This window comes from Manis pentadactyla, chromosome 3 (genome assembly GCF_030020395.1).
Source record: "Manis pentadactyla isolate mManPen7 chromosome 3, mManPen7.hap1, whole genome shotgun sequence".
Lineage (NCBI taxonomy): Eukaryota > Metazoa > Chordata > Mammalia > Pholidota > Manidae > Manis > Manis pentadactyla.
The window spans coordinates 199,214,268-199,233,357 of NC_080021.1; the positions used below are offsets into that span (position 1 = coordinate 199,214,268).

Below are 19,090 nucleotides of genomic sequence, written 5' to 3' on the forward strand. Positions count from 1 at the left end.
CTGCATCTGCCTTGCAGGTTTGACTTCCCCTCTGCCTTTGAGTGTAATAAGCCACTTTGCTGGAGTCCCCAGGACCTTGCCATAAAGGGTTTTCTGAACTCCACCCTAGTTTTGCAACTGGAGGAAGGGTATGTGTGTGAGGGAGTACACACGCTTGTGTGCACGTGTCTGTGTGTATGTGTGAGTGTGTGTATTAGCTTGCTACTAGTTTGCTGGGCCTGCTGTAACAAAGTACCACAAATTTGGTGGCTTAAACTACAGAAGTTTATTGTCTCAATGGTCCTGGAGACCAGCAGTCTGGAAACCCGGTTCTTTGTGAGGGCTCTAGGGAAGGCTCATTCCAAGCTGTCTTCTTTCTCATCTCTTCTCATTATCTTCCCTCTAGGCTTGTCTCTGTGTCTAAATCTCCTTTTTTTAGAAGGAAACCAGGCATGTGATATTAGGGCCGACTACCCTAATGACCCCAGATTGCCTCTGTAAGCTCCTATCTTCAATGAGGTCACATTTTGAAGTACTGTATGTGCGGTCTTAAACATATGAGGTTGGGGTTGGGAGGAGACACAATTCAACAATAATAGCAAGAATATGTATGTGTGTGTGTGCACGCACGTGTGTATAATGAACCATGGCATCTCAGACGCTGCTCAGAAGCACACCTACTTCTTAGATAATCGTACTTTAAGAGCACGTACAGTTTAGAACTTTTTTTTTTTTTTTGCAAGCCTCCTTACAGGTGTGAAGTGGCAGGTGCAATTATGTAGCAGGTCCCAGGTGCCGGCCTTGCTACTTGTCTTGGAGGCATCATTCTTTGGAAAGCCCTGCCCTGGTTTGTCATTCTCGAGCAGAGCAATGCCACCCTGGTGTGTGCTTTCCCCACCTCATTTTACTTTAGACTGTTAAGTAGCATCTTGAAATGCTTCTGGCTGTAGAGCAGAACATTCCATTTATTCCAAAGGATACATAAATTCAGTTTCCATAGCGCTCCCTGGCGGCTTGTTATCACTAAGCCAGGCGTTGGGAAACTCCTAGATATTTCTAAATAACTTTCAGCACAGTGGAAGTGTTATTTAGACACTGTAAATAGGTGTAAAGTAGAGTATACTTTGAGCTTCTTTTGCAGCATTGCTGACTGGGCTCCAAACACTGTTAGTGCTTCCTTGATTTGTGTCTTCAGGAGGGTCCCAGGAGGTCTGTGTCACTGGCCAGCCCACCAGCCACAGGGGGGCCCAGCCACAATCTTAGGGCTACTCGCCTGCTTCACCAGGAGAAACTGCCCCCAAACTGATCACAAACCAGCTGGCCCCACAGGACCATCTACCTTTGCCCTCTTCCTGGTCACTTTTCTGTAAACTTCAGGTTTCTTGTCTTCTCCAAAATCTTACTGAAGAAAAAGAGTTCTTCATAGCTCTGCATGGACCTGGAATTCTGACTGACTTTTAAGTCAGCCAGACCCTAAGGTATGCCCCGATTTTCTGGGCCAGCCCAAAGTTGGAGACAAGGTGGGTGGGACCTGGGGGCAGTATTGGGAGCCAGTGTAAGATCTTAGGCCTGGGGGACTTATAGCAACACTATTAGCCTTGGGGTGTAGGGCTGGGGGTCGGATTCTATGGCAAAAGAGAGGCATGTTTGTGACACTCAGGTCTTCCCAAGCAGATGGGGTCTGTTTTGTTTGTGACAGAAGATACTGGTTAGCTGTGGGCGAGCAGAGCCACTCCCCCTAGACACTCCTTGAAATTAGAGCACTCTTCCCTGACTTCAAATTCTTCTGTCCCACTTCAGCATGGGACATAGTGTAACTATTTAAAAGATATCCGGCAAAAACCACTGAAGGACATAAAAAGTGCTTGTGAGATTATATCAAGTAAAAAAATGTTGGCTACAAAATTGCATAGACTGGTCTCAACTCTATTAAATATATCTTCCTAAAAAGGAGACGAAATGGGATGCAATAAAATACTAATTTTCCCCTTAGTGGAGGCAGGATGAGTAACTTTCATTTTCCAGATTTTCTACAGTGAGTATTTATTACTTTACAGACACACACGCACACATATAAATGCAAGTTGTCCTCAAAAAGCCCATGGAACCAGATCTTCAGGATCTTTCCGAGCTTTGGCCACCTCGGCATCACTGGGATATTAAAGCCCTGCCTGCCCAAGGCCCATCCCTGACTTGCCAAGAAGGCAGCGGTGATGGGTTCGTAGCAGCTCCATCAAGCTCCTGTCTTCCCCACTCAGCCCTGAGCGCCACAGAGCAGGAGAGGGAGCAGATGAGAGCGGCCTCTGGCTGCTGCCGTCCAGGCTCAGGCCAGCTGGGGAGGGGCCAGGCCTCTTTGAAGGGGGTTAAAGTCCTTCTTTGTGTGGATGGCCTTTTAGGGAGCAGAAGGAGGGCCAGCTGTGACATCACAGTCTCCGGTCAGGAGGCTGGGAAGGAATTTGTCCAGCCTGAGCCACTGCGCAGGAATCTATCTGGGAAAAGGCAGTTCTGACTGGGGACTTGTGAGACACACACTCTGGGCAGGGTAAGCCGAGTCTGCTCACCTCTCTTACTATCCTTCTCTTCCTAATCTGAAAGGAGCGGGCTCCTTTTTTGAGGCCAGAGTCTTTGTGGAGGAGGGACTCCAAGTCAGGACTGCAGTGCTGTGCTGTGGAATCCTTTCCTGCTACAGAGAGAGTGGGCAGCTGAGTTCCGACTGCTGACTTGACTCTCTTTTTGAAAATCTTATCAAATCCCCAGCTTTCATGCTGAAGGGCAAAGGGGAGGCTCTCTGGTATGTGTGCAGTGCGTGCAAAGATACACAAGTCATCTGTGGCAGATAATCCTCTGAAGATGGTGCGTGAGTGTGTCTGTGAAAGAGCGTGTGTGCCTTTTTCCTGAACAGAACCAAGTGACCGAGTGATTCTGGTGACTTGTTTTACAGTTATCGCCCTGTATTTATTTAGTCTACAACAAGTCCATGTTGTGGAACTCGCCACATTCATGGAGTGACTTAAGGCTTTTGGGGGAATGTGTATGGCTGTCTCCTGTAAGGGGAGATCCTTAACAGCTCTGTTCATACATACAGAGTTGTCTGTGGACAAAGGGTTCATCTCAGATGGATCTGGCACTGCTTTCTCTTTTCTTCTGGTTCTCTGCCTTTGCATAGTACATTCTTTCTGGGGCCAAGTGGGGCTCAGCTTTTGCTCTCTACCATTACTGGTTGGCCAGCCATGAACCAAAGATGCTGAACTATTTCCAAACCAAGAAGGACACAGTTAAATTATAAAGAGCTAAAGCTAGGCTTGCTTTTGCTTCCTGGAGAATTAGTTACCCTAGAAATGTCAGGCTGCAGGAGCCAGAGTCCCCTCTGTGGTCGGATCGTGGTTTATTCTGGAGGTGGGGACTGCCCGGTACAGTAGTCTCACACCAAAGAGGGCTTTTGGTGAGAAGACATCTGAGGACACCGTGACAGAGCATGAGGGAGAAGTAAAATTTGACTTTCTTGGAGCTGAAGAGAAGCACCTCTCCTCATTCAGGGGACGCCCTCACACCTCCTGGTGGTACTCAGTCACCCTGTAGGGAGCAGATCTCCAAGTCACTGAAAGAAACAAGCCTTTGTCATGGCTGCAGAGAAGGCAACAGCTTCCTTCCTTCCACTGCCCCCCACCCATCACACCCCCACCACACACACCATCTTCGGTTACCCTCACAGAGAGCCTGAGCTGTAAATGTGTTCATCAGACACCGTTAACATTTTCCAGATGTGCAACCTGACATTTGAGCCAGTGACTTTTCAGCTGGGTTAAGGGGGACGCTATTCATAGGGCAGGCTGTGGTGCTGGGGAGACTCTGTTACATTATAAATTGATCACTTTCCTTCGCCAGGAATGTGAGCCGAGACAGAGGCGAGCCTTGTTTATAACGTAAGGTGATTCCAGAAGTATTTTCATTGCTTCTTCAAGCCTGTCCCTGAGGCATAAGCCCGAGCCATAGCAGGACAGTGACTGTTGCATTGACTGGTACAGTAGAAGCTCTCAGAAAAAAAGGCTGGACCTGTAGGAGGTTTTTAGAACTTTTTAGAACTATCCTAAGACACATTTAGCTGTAATGGCTTCATGATGGGAGGTCCAAGAGGCATTGTTAGTTTAGCCCCTTTTATTGGTTGGGGGGTTGGGGGAGTGTCACAACATTACCTTGAGCATGTCTGGTCTAAATTTAGCTTGCAACTACCCAGGCACCCCTGGGGTCTTTAAGTCTGGTATGCTGTTTTTCATCAACCAGGAGGGGGTTCTTCTTCGGGAGGGACAAGACTCCCGGTTTCCCACGATCAGCACAGGCCCCCTGGTCCTATAGGCCGGAAGAAGCTCTGCTGGGGTTGGGAAAGAAAAGGCTGTCCTGGACTGGAATGTGGCCTAGGTTAGCACCCGGGGCCTCTCCCCTGCACTTCCTGGCTGGAGGCCTGAAGCTGAACCAAGGGAGCCTGCATGCTCAGCCATTCCCACCCTCTGGCCTTCACGGGGGTGGTGGAAGGGGCCGCCTCTGAGTCCCGGCATTTTTGGGGCCTGTCACCGGCCTGCCCTCTTCAGCAGGGAGGGCCAGGGGAGCTGCAGGCCAGCCATGAGGGACTCTGGTGCTCCCTGCTTTCTGAATCAACACCTTTCAGCCTTCACGATTTGCGCCAAACAGGGCGGGACTTTTCTTTCCAGTTAGCACTTCCTCTGCCTTGGACTCTTTGTTCTCTGTACCTGAACTGGCTCCCTCCAAGGCATTAAAGCTCCTTGCTGCAGAGTGGGGACCGCCCTGGAGCTCTGGGGACCTCCTGTGGCCCCTGCACAAGGCTTATCACTCTGCGGGTTCTCTGCATGCTTATCCTTTGACCTCTTCAACCTCTGTGCTCCCTTCCCACCCTCCTGGGGTTCCCTCAGGTTGGGAAGTCCATCTCCCCGAGACCTCCGGACTGCAGCTCCACCCTGATCCCTTCAAGGCTGATGAAGTTCAGCAGACCTGTGCAGGCATCTTGCAGGTGTCTGAGCACCATCCACCGGCCAGGTTGCATCCCCTCTTTCCATTTACCTTCAAGACAGGAACTTCAGCCTGGCAGCAAGGAGTTCTGTGAGAACCACCCTAGAGGCTGCCGTGCGTGGACCACAGATCCAGTTCTTTGCCATGACAGCAATTGTGCCCTGCACACTAAAAACTCAACTTAGGAAAAAGAGCGAGGGCAAGAAGGGAACCTAGAGATGCTCTCTGGTTTCACAGTTATGTGGAAGTTTGATTTAATAGCCATGCCTCTCTGCTCCTAGGCCAAGAACGAGTTGGTGTTTTTGGTGGAACTTAAAAATAACTGGATTAAAGGATCAGGTCACCTATTACCTGGGGAAAAAGCATTTCTAATTTAAATATCATGGCTTTAGTAGAAAGTAATCTGGGTTATTCAGAGCATAGAAACCTGGTTATGTAGCAGGCGCCTGATGTTTGATTAATTTGGGTCACACTGAGCATTTAGGCTAGAAGCCCAGGAGATTGAAGTTGGTAGCAGATGTTGTCTAGAGGAGAAAGATGAGGGTGATGGGGAAGTGGGAAGCTGTGAACACAGTGGGCATTTAAAGTGAATAGAAGCTTCAGTTCCTTGCTTGTAGCAAAGGACACCTTTCTGGTGTCCCCCTAGGTCCAGCCAGACCTGCCAAGGAAAACTCACTTTTTTCAAGTTCTTTGTGTTCACGATATGGCCAGGCGTCAGGGCCTGGGTGTGAATTATCTGCAAATTAAACAGGCTTCTGGAATCTCGCCTGTTCTGTTGGCTCTGCGGTGTTGGGAAGGAGTTGCAGCTTTTATCCACAGTGTCTGCAGTGACTGGGGTATGGGATATTCCTTTAAATGCTTTGCCTCTGGAATCCCATCAGAAGCAGCAGAGGACTCACCTCAGAGGCCAGGCTAAAGGATAAAATTCCCAGACTGAGCGGAGGCAGCACCCCCACTTCTACCTAGAGCAGGTAGAGCAGAAGGTAGGAAGCTACTCCCCCTAAAGAAAATCAGCCAGCTCCCAGAAAGAATTTAATATTGGCCATTCACGCTTCAGCATAAAATTGCTTGGTAATAATATTTGCACTAAACATTTTACAGTTAACATAGTGCTTTCAAATATATTATTTTAGAACTCAAAACAGATTTGATCGATGGTATTATGAGCCTTGCTCACAGTGGAGTTATAGTCTCTGAAGAGTTTGGGGATTGTCTTGCATAGGACCTGGCATCTTTTACAGGAGTCATGGGCATCTATGCTGTGAATTAATCTGTACTAATTTGCTTTGCATAACTACTAAACACTTTCTGGTAAATAGTAGCAGTTTTACCTACAGCCTAGCCTACCAGATTACAATAAAAGCAGGTCTTAAACCAACTTGTGCCACTCAGACATTTATTAAGGAAACACTTGTAAAAGCAGGTATGAAACCATTATCTGTAACCTCAAAGAAATCTTAGCTCTCTAAGACTCTAGATGTTCCAACCCTGCTTTTCATGACTTTCCATGAAGACAGATGTAGCAGTTCTACAAAGGCAGGATTCTGTTACCCTATAGTGAGTGTTAACCAACCCAAGTCCTCTGAAGCAGACGTGGCCACAGGCAGTTGGTTCCCTCAGGCTTCCAGCACCATCCCGTATGGATGTACAAGCCAGGGTGCTCACTCTGGCTGCATAGCCTGTTCTTGAAAGGGGGGAGAGTATTTCTAACCCACACATTTGAGTACCACCAGTTTCATCAATTTCTATCATTCACTAGGCTAACTGGCAAGCCACTAAATTCATGATGGAAACCCACTTCTTACCTTAATTATGCCAATTAATAAAGCCTCAGGAGGAAGGATACCACCTCTGGAAGGAGGTGTTGTGACTCGATCTGGTTGACCACTCTTGGGGTGTATATTCCCAGTTATGGGGGCTGTCTGCCCTGCATGTAATTTAATTTCAGACACACACACAGCTGTATTATATTGTCTCTGCCCAAGTATTTTAAATAGTAGACACCCTGAGTGGCTGTTAGCTATTCTGGGAAGCCAGCAGGTCTCATGTGCCTTGGTTGATAGGGCTCTCTCTGCCTGGAGGGTTAGCTGGGGCAATCTGAAGAGTTCCGGCGGGTTCCTAAGCACCCGCTTTTCTTTGACCTTTGAAAACCCAATATGGTGGTTCTTTCATATTTTCCTTTTTTGTATTATAGTATAGTTTGTTTCAGAAAGAATTTTTCCAGTCTATTTAATGAACGTACATGGCATTTTATCTGACTCTAGAATCAGTTTCACCTTATCTAAAGCTTGGAGAACGTTCTAGTCTTTCTTATCTTCAAAGGGAGCAATAAGCATTTTTGTTGGTTTAAACAAGACATCATTTTAAGAATATCAAGCCCGGATTCCTGTCAAGTCTGTACTGTGGGACTTCCAGCCCACTTCCATTTACCTGGTGGTGTTCCTGGTGGCTTTGATCTCATCAGGCCATCTTGCATGAAGGTAAATTCTTGCTGCTGAGAATAGAACTCAGGAATTTGCTCTTTTGTTGTAATTGTCAGCCTAACTTCAGAACTCAGGACCTCTAAGTGCATAATTGAGAAGTGAATCAGTAATGCATTTTTATCTCTAATTACGTCTACTCTGATTAGATTATAAAGCTGCTACTCCCCAAAGTTGATGGAACTGCCAGGACAAATTTTCTAAATGTATGGAAATAAGGGGGTAGGGACCCATGTAACTAACAAGGAGAGCCACTTTCCTGTTTACAACCTCCAGTGTCTAGGTCTTTTAAACAAAGATATTGGGAAAGAATCATCTCACATTACACTGATCCCAAACTCTTGGCTTTTAATCAGTATTTTGCATTTTTAAAATATCAGTTTGGCATATCAGAAGGTATAAGTATAATAAGACTCATCATTTCTGACTCAAAATTAAAGGTAGTTTTTTTTACACTACAAAAACATATGGTCAAATGCTCTTCTCAGACTTTAGGATTTTTGAATTGTAACTAGTTGGTGTTAAGTTCTTAAAAAAAAAAAAGGAGCAACAGCAGAAAGGTTGGCAGGGCATTTGCTCATCCATCATCAAACACGTGAGCTGTGAAATATTCAGGAGAAAGAGACTGTGCAGATCTGAGAAGCCAAGTGTTCTTGGGAAATTCTGTAGGGAAAGGCCAGTCACTCCTTTCTCTACGATTAGCAGCAAGAGATAAATACAGGCAAGTTTCCCACTTTGCCTGACCTAAGTAAACTCCAATAGACTTAATGGCTCTCTAGGAAGTATGTGAAATCCAATTTTTGTTAAGAAAAACTTGTCCCCTCGAGCTTATTATGGCTGCCAAACTCATTGTGGCTCTGCAGATTAAACTTCTTGCATGTTTACTGAGTGAATTAATGACTCAATGAACTGTAGAATTACTGGCTGTTTAGCTTCCTTTAATGGTACATTGCCCTCTTTACTCTCATGTCAACGATTCTCAACTATTTTATGTTAAAATCGGAAAGTGACTTTTAAACATATTTCATTTCCAGCAACTTCCCACCATTCCCCTCTCCCCCAAACCAAAACGGATAGAGGGGAAGCTCTACTTATTCCCATGAAGAATATTAGTAATATATCCTTGGCCCGAACAGCCGGGGGTGGGAAGGTCACAAATAACCAGATTCCTTTCAGCAGTATGTATCTCTTTTTGTTGGTCTGTTTATTCCAGTAATAGCTTTCCATGGAGTGGCTAATTTTGACCCAGGCTTACTTGAAATTGAATGGCAGCCAATAAGTTTCAGGCATTCAAATTTTCTGTAATTCTTAATGATATAGAAGTCACTGACAATTGCCTTACCAAAAGGAAGTTTAGTTAATGTTTTTAAAAGGGCAGCAAAAACCTTCTTGGACATGCCTCTTTATCTATTTCATTCAAAAGAGAAAAGAACCACTAGTTAATGATGGTCAAAATAAAATTTAAAAAATAAAACAAAGGTATAAGCGATTGTAAATATTAATGGTATTAAGTACCAGAGCCGGATAAGAAGACCATCTGAACAAGGAGTGTTGACAAGGAAGGAATATTCATTACTGTTGTCTGTCACTATAGAAGGACTATATATGTATATATTTATTACTTGATTGATTTAAATCTACTGGGAAATGTAAAAACGAAGAGGGAAGGAAACCCAGTATAGGGATAACCCTCCAGTTCATGGATAACCAGGAGACTTTATCAATATTCTGAGTAATGCAGAACACTGGGTGAATGCCTCTGTTCTAGATTTCATGAACAAATCTATAATTATCCATTTTCCTTGAAAGGATTTTGAAATTAATCCCTTAAAAATCATCCCAAAGTGGTGTTTTAATATTACTTTCTAAGCCTTTGAAATTACATAGAACTGAAACAAATGAAAACTATACCATCTTGCAATTTCGTTGTACTGTGTCAGCAATACCAGGTGCACTGTAGGCTTGAGATGGGGAGACAAACCTGTCCATGGTGTTAGTGAGTTAGGGGAACACAAATGAAGCTCACAATTTACTGCTGAGTTATCTGAGATAAACCAAAGTTCTTTGGTAAGAAAAAAAATTATCCTAGAAATTGAAAATTAATCTTAACTAATGCCAAACAACAAAATTACGTGGAACTGATAACTGATAAAAAAAAATCAGTGATTTAATATAAAAAAAAATGACTTCAAAGTCATTAAGAAGATGTTCTTTTCTTCTTTAACCACACTGTTGGAGCCACCATGTAAAAAGCATTTTAGGAACTAGAGGGGAGGTGCTGCTACTGGCTTTTCAAAGCAGCACTCACTCCTACATTAAGGAGGATTATTTTGATGAAGTCACAGAGAACAGAACTGTGCAATCAGTGGCTTTTGTTAGTGTGTTTCTAATGTACATGGTTAATTAAAACCATGGTAGTGGGGCACTGTAGCCATTAAGAGATCATTGAAGGAATCTATTGTTCTCCAGCATTTTATTTTGGAAAAAATTTCCAAGAATAACTGCATTACATTTAGCATAGAATCATATGTTTTTGAGATTTGTTCATGCAAAAGGGCCATTTTTTTATGGTTGGGGACACACAAAAAGTTGTATTGCATTTCTAATAGCAGTTTGCAACGTTTTGGAAGTCTCTGGTACAATTGCTAGAAAATCTCTTTCACTTTAGAAGGTTATGGAGCAATATCTTTAGATGATCAGAGCCTTAATTTACCTTTAAATTTAAAAACGAGACTAACATTTAACTGAGAATTCTCTGGACTCCTAGTAAACCATATACAACCTGAAAATTGAGATGTTTAGGTTGCCATGACAAAATGAATACATGAAGGATTATTAGAAGGGAAATCTCTATTTAAAAGAACTTGTCATTATTGTTTTAACTTGCCTTTCAGTTATCAGTTAATTTTTCAGGGTTCACATCCCTAGGAAAGTTAGTACCTAACCCTGACTTTTGTTTTCTCTTTATTCCAGAAGCCTCCCCCACTTTCTGAGGATGATATCCAGCTAAAACACGAGAGGAACAAGTGTCGTGCCAACCACCTGGAGCCTACCGCCAGCTCTCTTGCTCCAGATCACAAAAACATGGAAATTGAGGTCTCTGTGGCAGAATGTAAAAGTGTTCCTGGAATCACTTCTACCCCACATTCCATGGACCACCCCTCTCCTTTCTACTCACCCCCCCACAATGGCCTCCTCACCGATCACCAAGAATCTCTGGATAATGATGTGGCCAGAGAGATCCGCTATCTAGACGAGGTGCTGGAGGCCAACTGCTGTGATTCTGCTGCTGAAGGAACTTACAACGGCACATCATCCCCGGAACCCGGACCAGCCATCTTGGGGTGCAGTCTAAGCCCACCTGTCCACACAGCCCTCCAGCCAGAACCCACTGAGAGAGCAGCTGGCAGGCAGGCCCCTCCGCACATCGAGCTCAGTAAAAGCAACTCAGACACCATGGCAGAGGGTGAAAGAGCCAATGGCCACTCCCCTGACCAGCCCAGAGATCTGTTGGGGGACAGCCTGCAGGTACCCGTGAGCCCCAGCTCCTCCACCAGCTCACGCTGTTCCTCCCGAGATGGGGAGTTCACGCTCACCACCCTGAAGAAGGAGGCCAAGTTTGAGCTGCGTGCCTTCCATGAGGACAAGAAACCCTCCAAGCTCTTTGAGGACGATGAGAATGAGAAAGAACAATACTGCGTCAGGAAAGTGAGGCCTTCAGAAGAGATGCTGGAGCTGGAGAAGGAGAGGAGAGAGCTCATCCGGAGTCAGGCTGTGAAAAAGAATCCTGGCATCGCGGCCAAGTGGTGGAATCCTCCCCAGGAGAAAACCATCGAGGAGCAGCTGGACGAGGAGCATCTGGAGTCCCACAAAAAGTACAAGGAGCGCAAGGAGAGGAGGGCGCAGCAGGAGCTGTTGCTGATGCAGCAGCAGCCGCCCCCGCCGCAGCTCCGCACGGCCCCTGAGGCCCCTCGCCAGCAGTCGAGCTTGACGGAACACGCCAAGGAGGACATCGTCACAGAGCAGATAGATTTCTCTGCTGCCCGCAAACAGTTCCAGCTGATGGAGAATTCCAGGCAAACAGTAGCCAAGGGCCAGAGTACACCCAGGCTCTTCTCCATCAAGCCCTTTTACAGGCCTCTCGGGTCCGTCAACTCAGACAGGCCACTGACCATCTCGAGACCAGCTTCTGTCGGGGCACCTCCAGAAGACAGTGGTGCGTTGATGGCCAGGGGGCAGAAAGCCAGCTGTGCCCTGGAGAGCCAGCCTTCGGGAGGAGGCCAGGGCAATACGGCTCCTCAGGGGAAGGAAGGGCCCTACAGTGAGCCCTCCAAACGCGGGCCCTTATCCAAACTGTGGGCAGAGGATGGAGAGTTTACAAGTGCCCGGGCCATCCTCACTGTGGTCAAGGATGACGACCCTGCGATTTTGGATCAGTTCTCAAAGTCCGTAAATGTCTCCTTGACCCAAGAGGAGCTTGACTCTGGTTTGGATGAACTGTCGGTGAGGTCCCAGGATACCACCGTCCTGGAGACACTGTCCAATGACTTTAGCATGGACAACATCAGTGACAGTGGCGCCTCCAATGAGACAGCCAATGCCCTCCAGGAAAATTCTCTGGCTGATTTTTCTCTGCCCCAGACTCCACAAACTGACAACCCTTCAGAGGGCCGCGGAGAAGGGGTCTCCAAGTCATTCAGTGATCACGGTTTCTATTCCCCTTCATCCACCCTGGGAGACTCTCCGTCAGTTGATGACGCCTTGGAATATCAGGCTGGTCTCCTGGTGCAGAATGCCATTCAACAAGCCATAGCTGAACAAGTGGATAGAGCTGTGACTGACACCAGCCAGGGTGGAACAGCACAGCAGGGACCCGAAGCAACTCTAGAGGAAGCTGGAACGGGGGCTCCCAGCTCAGAGAAGCCTCAGGGCATGTTTGAGCCACCTCAGGTGTCCTCTCCTGTTCAGGAGAAGAGGGATGTGTTACCAAAGATCCTGCCTGCTGAAGACAGGGCGCTCAGGGAAAGAGGGCCCTCCCAGCCACTGCCGGCCGTGCAGCCCAGTGGCCCAATAAACATGGAGGAGACCAAACAGGAAGGGAGCTATTTCAGCAAGTACTCGGAGGCAGCCGAGCTGAGAAGCACAGCCTCACTCCTGGCTACTCAAGAGTGTGATGTCATGGTCGGACCTTTCAAGCTAAGGTCAAGGAAGCAGCGGACTTTGTCCATGATCGAAGAAGAGATCCGAGCCGCCCAGGAAAGGGAAGAGGAGCTGAAGAGGCAGAGGCAAGTCCTGCAGAGCACGCAGAGCCCCAGGGCAAAGACCGCCCCACCGCTGCCCTCCCGGGCCTCCTGCTACAAAACTGCGCCAGGTACGTGAAGTGCCGCAGACCAGGGACACATGCTGTGGAAATCTGTTGACTAGAGATTTTCGGTTTTTGTGTGGAGGCTCCTCTGTGTGAGGCTGGAATGAGTGTCGGGGGCACTGGCACAAGGATTTCGGTGTTTGGGGACATGCACGGAAGTGCCAGAGTGTCCTCTGGTGGAACCCGGAGCCTGGCTGGTGCTCGCCCTTTCCCAGAGGGTGCAGGAGCTCTCCTCTCTCACAGTCTGCTCTGGGCTTGGTTTTATTCAGAGAACTGTTCTCTTTTATTTGATGGTACTGCCTCTTGGCTGAGGGAGGGTCTGTGTGGGGCACAGACCCAGTCAGAGGGAGCCCTTGAGTGGATTGCGTTGCTGTCAGTCGATTGACCCTTAGTATCTGTGGTTAAATCAAACTCATCTGATATGAGGGATGTGCTCTACTAACCCCTTCCCAGCAATGACAGTCATGACTTGGTATTGCAGATTGACCCACAGAAGATGTTTCTAGTTCCTCTTCTGTGTGAATGGGTTTGTCTTCTTTTAGGCCACCGCTATGCAGTTACTATGGAATCAGGGGTGGCCTCCTTCATTGCTGTCCGGGGACCGACTTTCAGAACTTGAGGTACTGTATATAGGCAGGTTTTTAATTATTCCCCCAGTTTACACCTCCCCTCCCCCACTGCCCAGGCAGTTCCTTCCTTGAATACTCTGTACAGATGATTGATGTTAATTATAATAGTAATTATTTATGCTACCATTATGGATACCAGTGTGACCGGTAGTTTTTATGTCCCATTTGGATATGATGGCAATTGGAGGTCATGCATCTTACTGCAGAGAAGTGCTGCTCAAAGGATGGTCTAAACTAGTCCATGAACTGTTCGTTACCGATCCTTGCTGAGAATAAGAGCAGATATTGAGAGTAAGCATTTGAAAGCTTTTGTTGCAATTTGATACTGTCCTCAAATCCAAGTAGTGATCTGCAGTGGATTGGGAGGAAAAAGTGTTCCTTCACCAGAGATGATTTAAAAAGTATTGCCCTAACATATAATTGTTGGCATTTAACTTGGTCCATACAGATCTTAATCCCGTCTTGATGGTTGGCTTCCATCAAATCTACAGTGACACAAGGTAACTCTTTTCATTACTCATTTTAAAATATTGAAACAATCTCAACCTAAAGAAAAGTCCCCACGTACAATACAAATATCTTTTTTATTCTGAACCATTTGAAAGTAAATTGCAAATTAATGTTCTGTCATCTTCTGTTTTATAGACCCCAATTTGGGTTTATCTGATGCTTTCATGTGATTTCATTCAGGTTATGCATCTTTGGTAGAAATACCACAGAAATGATGCTCTATTTTTCTCACTGTCCAGTCAGGTAGGACCCGGTGCCCTCCCCTGCCCATCCTTTCCTGGCTCCAGCAAACCATCTGGGCCACTGTGAATCCTCCTACCCTGACTCCAGACCGAACCGTCGTGTTCAGCCCCACCTCATGGCTTTTGGACTAAATTGTTCAGGAAGGAAAGGAAGGGAGAAAGAAGAAAAGCACAGTGACTTTCTTAATATGGTCTTTAATTCCTTCAGGTCACAGGGCAATAGCCAAACATTCAGGGGAGGGTTTTTAGTCCATGCTTAACAGTGACTGGTTGGTTTTTCCCAAAGGTCCTTAGTTATCAAGTTCACTTTAAATTCTTGTTCTGGGCTGGCTTGGCCCAGAGATGCCACCTGGGCATTCTACATGGTATCCTAGGAAAAGTTTTTATACCACCTGAATTCAGCCCAATCTGGGGAGCCCACTTCACAAACAAATGCCTCTAAAGGGCCTGCGTAAGAACCTGCAGTCTGATGGGTGATGGTTCTTTAGCATTTCAGTTCCTTCTGCGCCCGTGGCAGGCAAGCCCGTGGCTCTCCTGTCAGTTACAACCGGCTCTACCTACCTAGTCCTTCCTTTACGTTACTTCCTTATAGAGTCTTCTTTACAGGACATATGATCAGTGGGTATTTTCAATTTTCGTTACCTCTTAATTGAACCTTTCACCATATTGCCTCCTCCTACTTTATTTCTAGCACGTGAACAAAATTAAGACATTTCAACACTTTTCCCTATTTGCCTGACTTGCTGTTATCTGTCAAGCTTCCCTACCAAGCTTAAAATGAGGCAGGGCCCTAACGCTCTCAGCAATCCCATGACAGATTTTTCCAGCACTTCCTCTACACAAATATTCATGTCCTCCCCTATATCCCATCCTAGGATTGATTTCTGCTCCTTCAGTCAGGTGGCGATTGATCCACGCACACTGCTCTGGTCTGCTTGTCAAACGGAACAGTCATGATAATGACGTGTGTGCACCTCATCCCTTCCCATTTATCTCTAGGACATTTAAAGTAGGCAGCAGGGCTTCCCAGAATTACAATGTGAATCGAAAGAAACTGAATGTAACACATAATTTTCTTTCTATCCATTCTGGGAACCATTTGGAGTATTGCTTGGCCAGCCAGCCTTCAAGTTCGTAATCAGGGAGGAGGCTGACACATCAGTCCGAGCGGCCAAAGTGAAAAATTCACGGCCAGGGTCGGAACTGCTGGCTCCAGTTTTGGGTTCGTGAATGGAGAGGTTGGACGTTCCTTCTGCACTGCTCCCCTCTTCATGCCAGGAGGGGTGACTCAGCTGTTTTGTTGCATGATGCAGATGGATGATTTGGTATTAGGTGATGGGAAATTCAATTTTGAATTTCCCTTCTGCTGGAAATCATGCTGGTGACATTCTGGAATCCTAAAATCCTTAAGGCAAGTAAAATCCACTAAAAACCAAGATGTGATAAGGAAAGAGAGAGCTACTAATATTCCCCAACCATTCCTAGGTGTTGAAAAGATACTTATTTTTGCTTTCAGTTTTCCTGATGGATGACAATAGGGTTTCAAAGATGGGCGACAATAAGGTTGCTATTTTAAAAAGGATATAGTCACTTTCAAAGATCAGTTATTAGGCAAAAGTATCTGGAAATCTTATCATGTTGGTTCTTGATGTGATCTCCACCTGAATAGGGTTTGTGTGATATTTGTTCAATCAGAGGTGAACAAGGCAGATATAGTTCCTTACAGTTCAGTAAGAGAAAGAACATCAGACAAAGGTGGCAACTGTGTGACAGAGAAGCATGGAGACCTGTGGAAGCATGGGCCGAGGAAGACCGCCTCGTTGTGGGGATAAGGGAAGTCTGCCTTCTGTGGGAAACTGCTGTCTAGGCTTTGAGCTGAAGGGGTAAAAGTTGGGTTTGACAGGTAGGGGACATTGTTGTGGTCAGAAGGAAGGGCAGCTATAGAGGCCCAAAAGAAATAAAGAACTTGGCAAATTTGAGGTGCTTAAATAAGGTGATGGCAGGTTAGAGGAAGAGATTTAAAACAAAGCAAAAGAAAATTGATGCAGAGCCAGAGACTGAAGAGCTATATAAATCATTTTAAAGGTTTTAGATGTTAGACTTTATCCTATAGTCAGTGGGAAGCCTGTGAGGATTTTCAAAGGGGTCCTTCTCCAAGCTGTCCTGCCTTCATCCATGACTTGATGGACTAGAAGTCTTCCTGCCTTCATGAGTTCATTCTGCCAGCCTCTAGTGAGCTCTTCCTCAGTAGAATACTTCTTCAGGCATGCTGCCATTTTGACGAATGCTGTGTGTTATGTGAGAATGTGTGGGTGCCTTCTGTTCATGGTGCTGAGATGTAGAGAATCAAAGAAGCATTTCATCAGGTGCCAGCCTGATGTGAAGTGCACACCATGCACTGCTGTGCAACACCCTTGAGTGGGTTTGGGAGGGAAACCCAAACATTTTGTTGAAGTTATAATTTAGATCTTTTCAAATGTCTTTTTATAATTAGGGTGTCAACAGATCGCATTTCAGTGCCTATTGTCTATTATTAGATATCCTGGTTTCACTTCCAAGTTCTAGGTGAAGAGTAACTTCATTTTTTGAAATAGTTCATGTTTGCATGCCAGATGTTGACCCACCAACTCAGGTAATTTGCCCAGTGGAACACTATGGAGAGTGGTAGAGGAAAAGGTATGGATATTGAGTCCCGTAATTTGGAGTATCTGTTCATGCCATTTAATGTGTGGAAAGATGTGATAATCATGCATCCTATAAAAATAGGGTATCTAAAGAGTCTCTTACTTCTGAAGTAAGATTGTATATGAGATGATCATTGCATTATTATAAAGATGCTTGACTGGGTCTTTTTTCTTTCCCCTTCATTATCTTCAAATATCACAAAGAAAGTCCTAGAGAGAAAATAAAATATTTGTCAGCACAATATTCATGACACGGAGCTTGGTGGCTTGTTCCATGCTGACTTAGAGCTGCATGAGTCCAAGTCTCACTCGAGATGCTCCACTTGAAGGTCTGTACTGGAAACTGGTGGCCCATCACAGACCCAGCTGAGAGAGGCTGCTTCTCAGGGATACACAGAGCCTCACTTGCCTGCAGGTAGGCACAGATTGTACACCCAGCTGGCTGTGTGCAGGTACTGCAGCTTAATGTGGAGCATTGTGGAGGGTTATGTTTACTGCCGTATTTCCTGAACGTTCTCTGGTAACACAAACCTAATGGTGGCTGTGACGTGTCAAAACCTTAAAGCTGTGTTCTGTACTAGTTATTTCACATACATTATCTTATTTTTCATTTGGTCATGTAATTCTCCCAACAGCCCACTAAGATGTAATACAAGAGATCCAAACCTGTAAAGCCAGATATATTCAGAATTTTTCTGATTTTAGAAAAGCCGTAAACTGTATATAGTATTATTTAGAAAAGCCATGCAATGTATATAACTATTATTTAGCCCATCCAGGCGGGGCCTAGGGCAGCACCCTGTCATCAAATTAGATTTCTGCTGTTAAGCTTAGGTAGAGTTACTTACATTAAGTGGGACATATAAAGACAAAGAAGAACCTGATGCCAGTTCACATCAGGTTTTGCTGCTGAATAAGTTATGACAGAATTTGGTTTTCAGAGCTTGTTTTAAAAATTAGAATTGTATATAAGGGATCATGGACCTGTGATATTATCCTGTTCTCAAAGAATTAATACCAGAGCCCAGAGAGATTAAGTAATTTGCTCGAGGCCACTCAGGAAGTGGCAGACCCAGATTCAAATCCAGCCTCCTTTGACTCCAAAGTCCATACGTACTCTTTCTACACCCTTGCCCTCTGCTGAACCTGCCGCTCTGCCCTTGAGGTCTGTGAGGTGTGTAGTAACAGTACCCCTCTCCTACTATGGTGATTGGGCTCCGTCCACCCTATCCCAGTCTCAGGCCTGTCCCCCTGCATTTTCTTGGGTCCCTCCTGCCCCCTTTTTGGAGCCACTGTAGCCCTGCAGTCCTCTGCTTGCGTGGCCTGCATGGATGAGTTTGTTCCCAGTGCTACCCTAGTGACCCGCAATGGCTCCCTTGTGCCTTCAGAACTTAATTCCAGTGCTCCAGATTACATAGGCAAGACTGCCGGTGCTGTTCAAGATCGGAGCAGGTGGCAGAGGGGCTAGCCCAGTCTGTGTCAGCTGTCTGGCCTGACTGCTCTTCTGTGCTTTTCTGAAAGTTCAACCCCAGTAGGAACTGCAGTCATTTACTCCAGGGACAGACTCATTCACTGAAATCTTTGGAAGAACTGGATAACTGAAGCAAGGAATCAATTTCTTAATTTGAGGATGAGCAGGCCTGTGTTCACCCCTTTAACTGAATGTGTTTGGTGGAGTGGGACTAAAGGCAAATATATTAGTTTACTGGTGGTCGCTGAGCACCATGACTGCTTTCTGCTCTTCCCTTTTGCTCTTTAAGATTGATCCTTTTGCCTCAGACCAGAAGCTCCCTGTATTTTATTTGTCTGAACCTAGCAAATATATGTGTTCATTTTTTTTTTTTTTAATGCATGCCATTTGGGAAAGAATTGTTAAGAAAGGGCTAGGTTAAAGCAGTGTTTGGCAAGGGGTAAATATGTAATGAAGTCTGAAATTCTTAAATTACAGAATTCAAAGTTCCTTTTGGACATTCTCCTCAAAGGTTTGAAGAGGGCAACTGTTGGGGTTAAACCTGTCAGCCTGACTCCTGAAAAGATACAGACTCCAGTTGCTCTTCCGTGACAAGCCCTCGGTCATGCCTTCTGGGAAGCAGAACTTTGGAAGAGGCTCCATTTCCCACCAGCTTAATTCCCTTCTGTAAGCTGGTTTGCTGTCCCTGCTAATTGCTCTGGTTCTTCT

At 45.7% G+C, this 19,090-nt stretch overlaps 1 protein-coding gene across 10 annotated transcripts in view; it reads left to right on the forward strand.

Annotated features, from left to right (window-relative positions):
• The window catches only part of PALM2AKAP2 (PALM2 and AKAP2 fusion), a 424,280-nt gene that overhangs the window by 382,068 nt on the left and 23,122 nt on the right, over positions 1–19,090 (forward strand). For all 10 annotated transcript variants that reach the window (XM_036903338.2, XM_036903339.2, XM_036903342.2 and 7 more), the window contains one exon: positions 10,455–12,852. In XM_036903338.2, the coding sequence (XP_036759233.2) occupies positions 10,455–12,852 (2,398 nt within the window). The remainder of the gene's footprint in view (positions 1–10,454; positions 12,853–19,090) is intronic.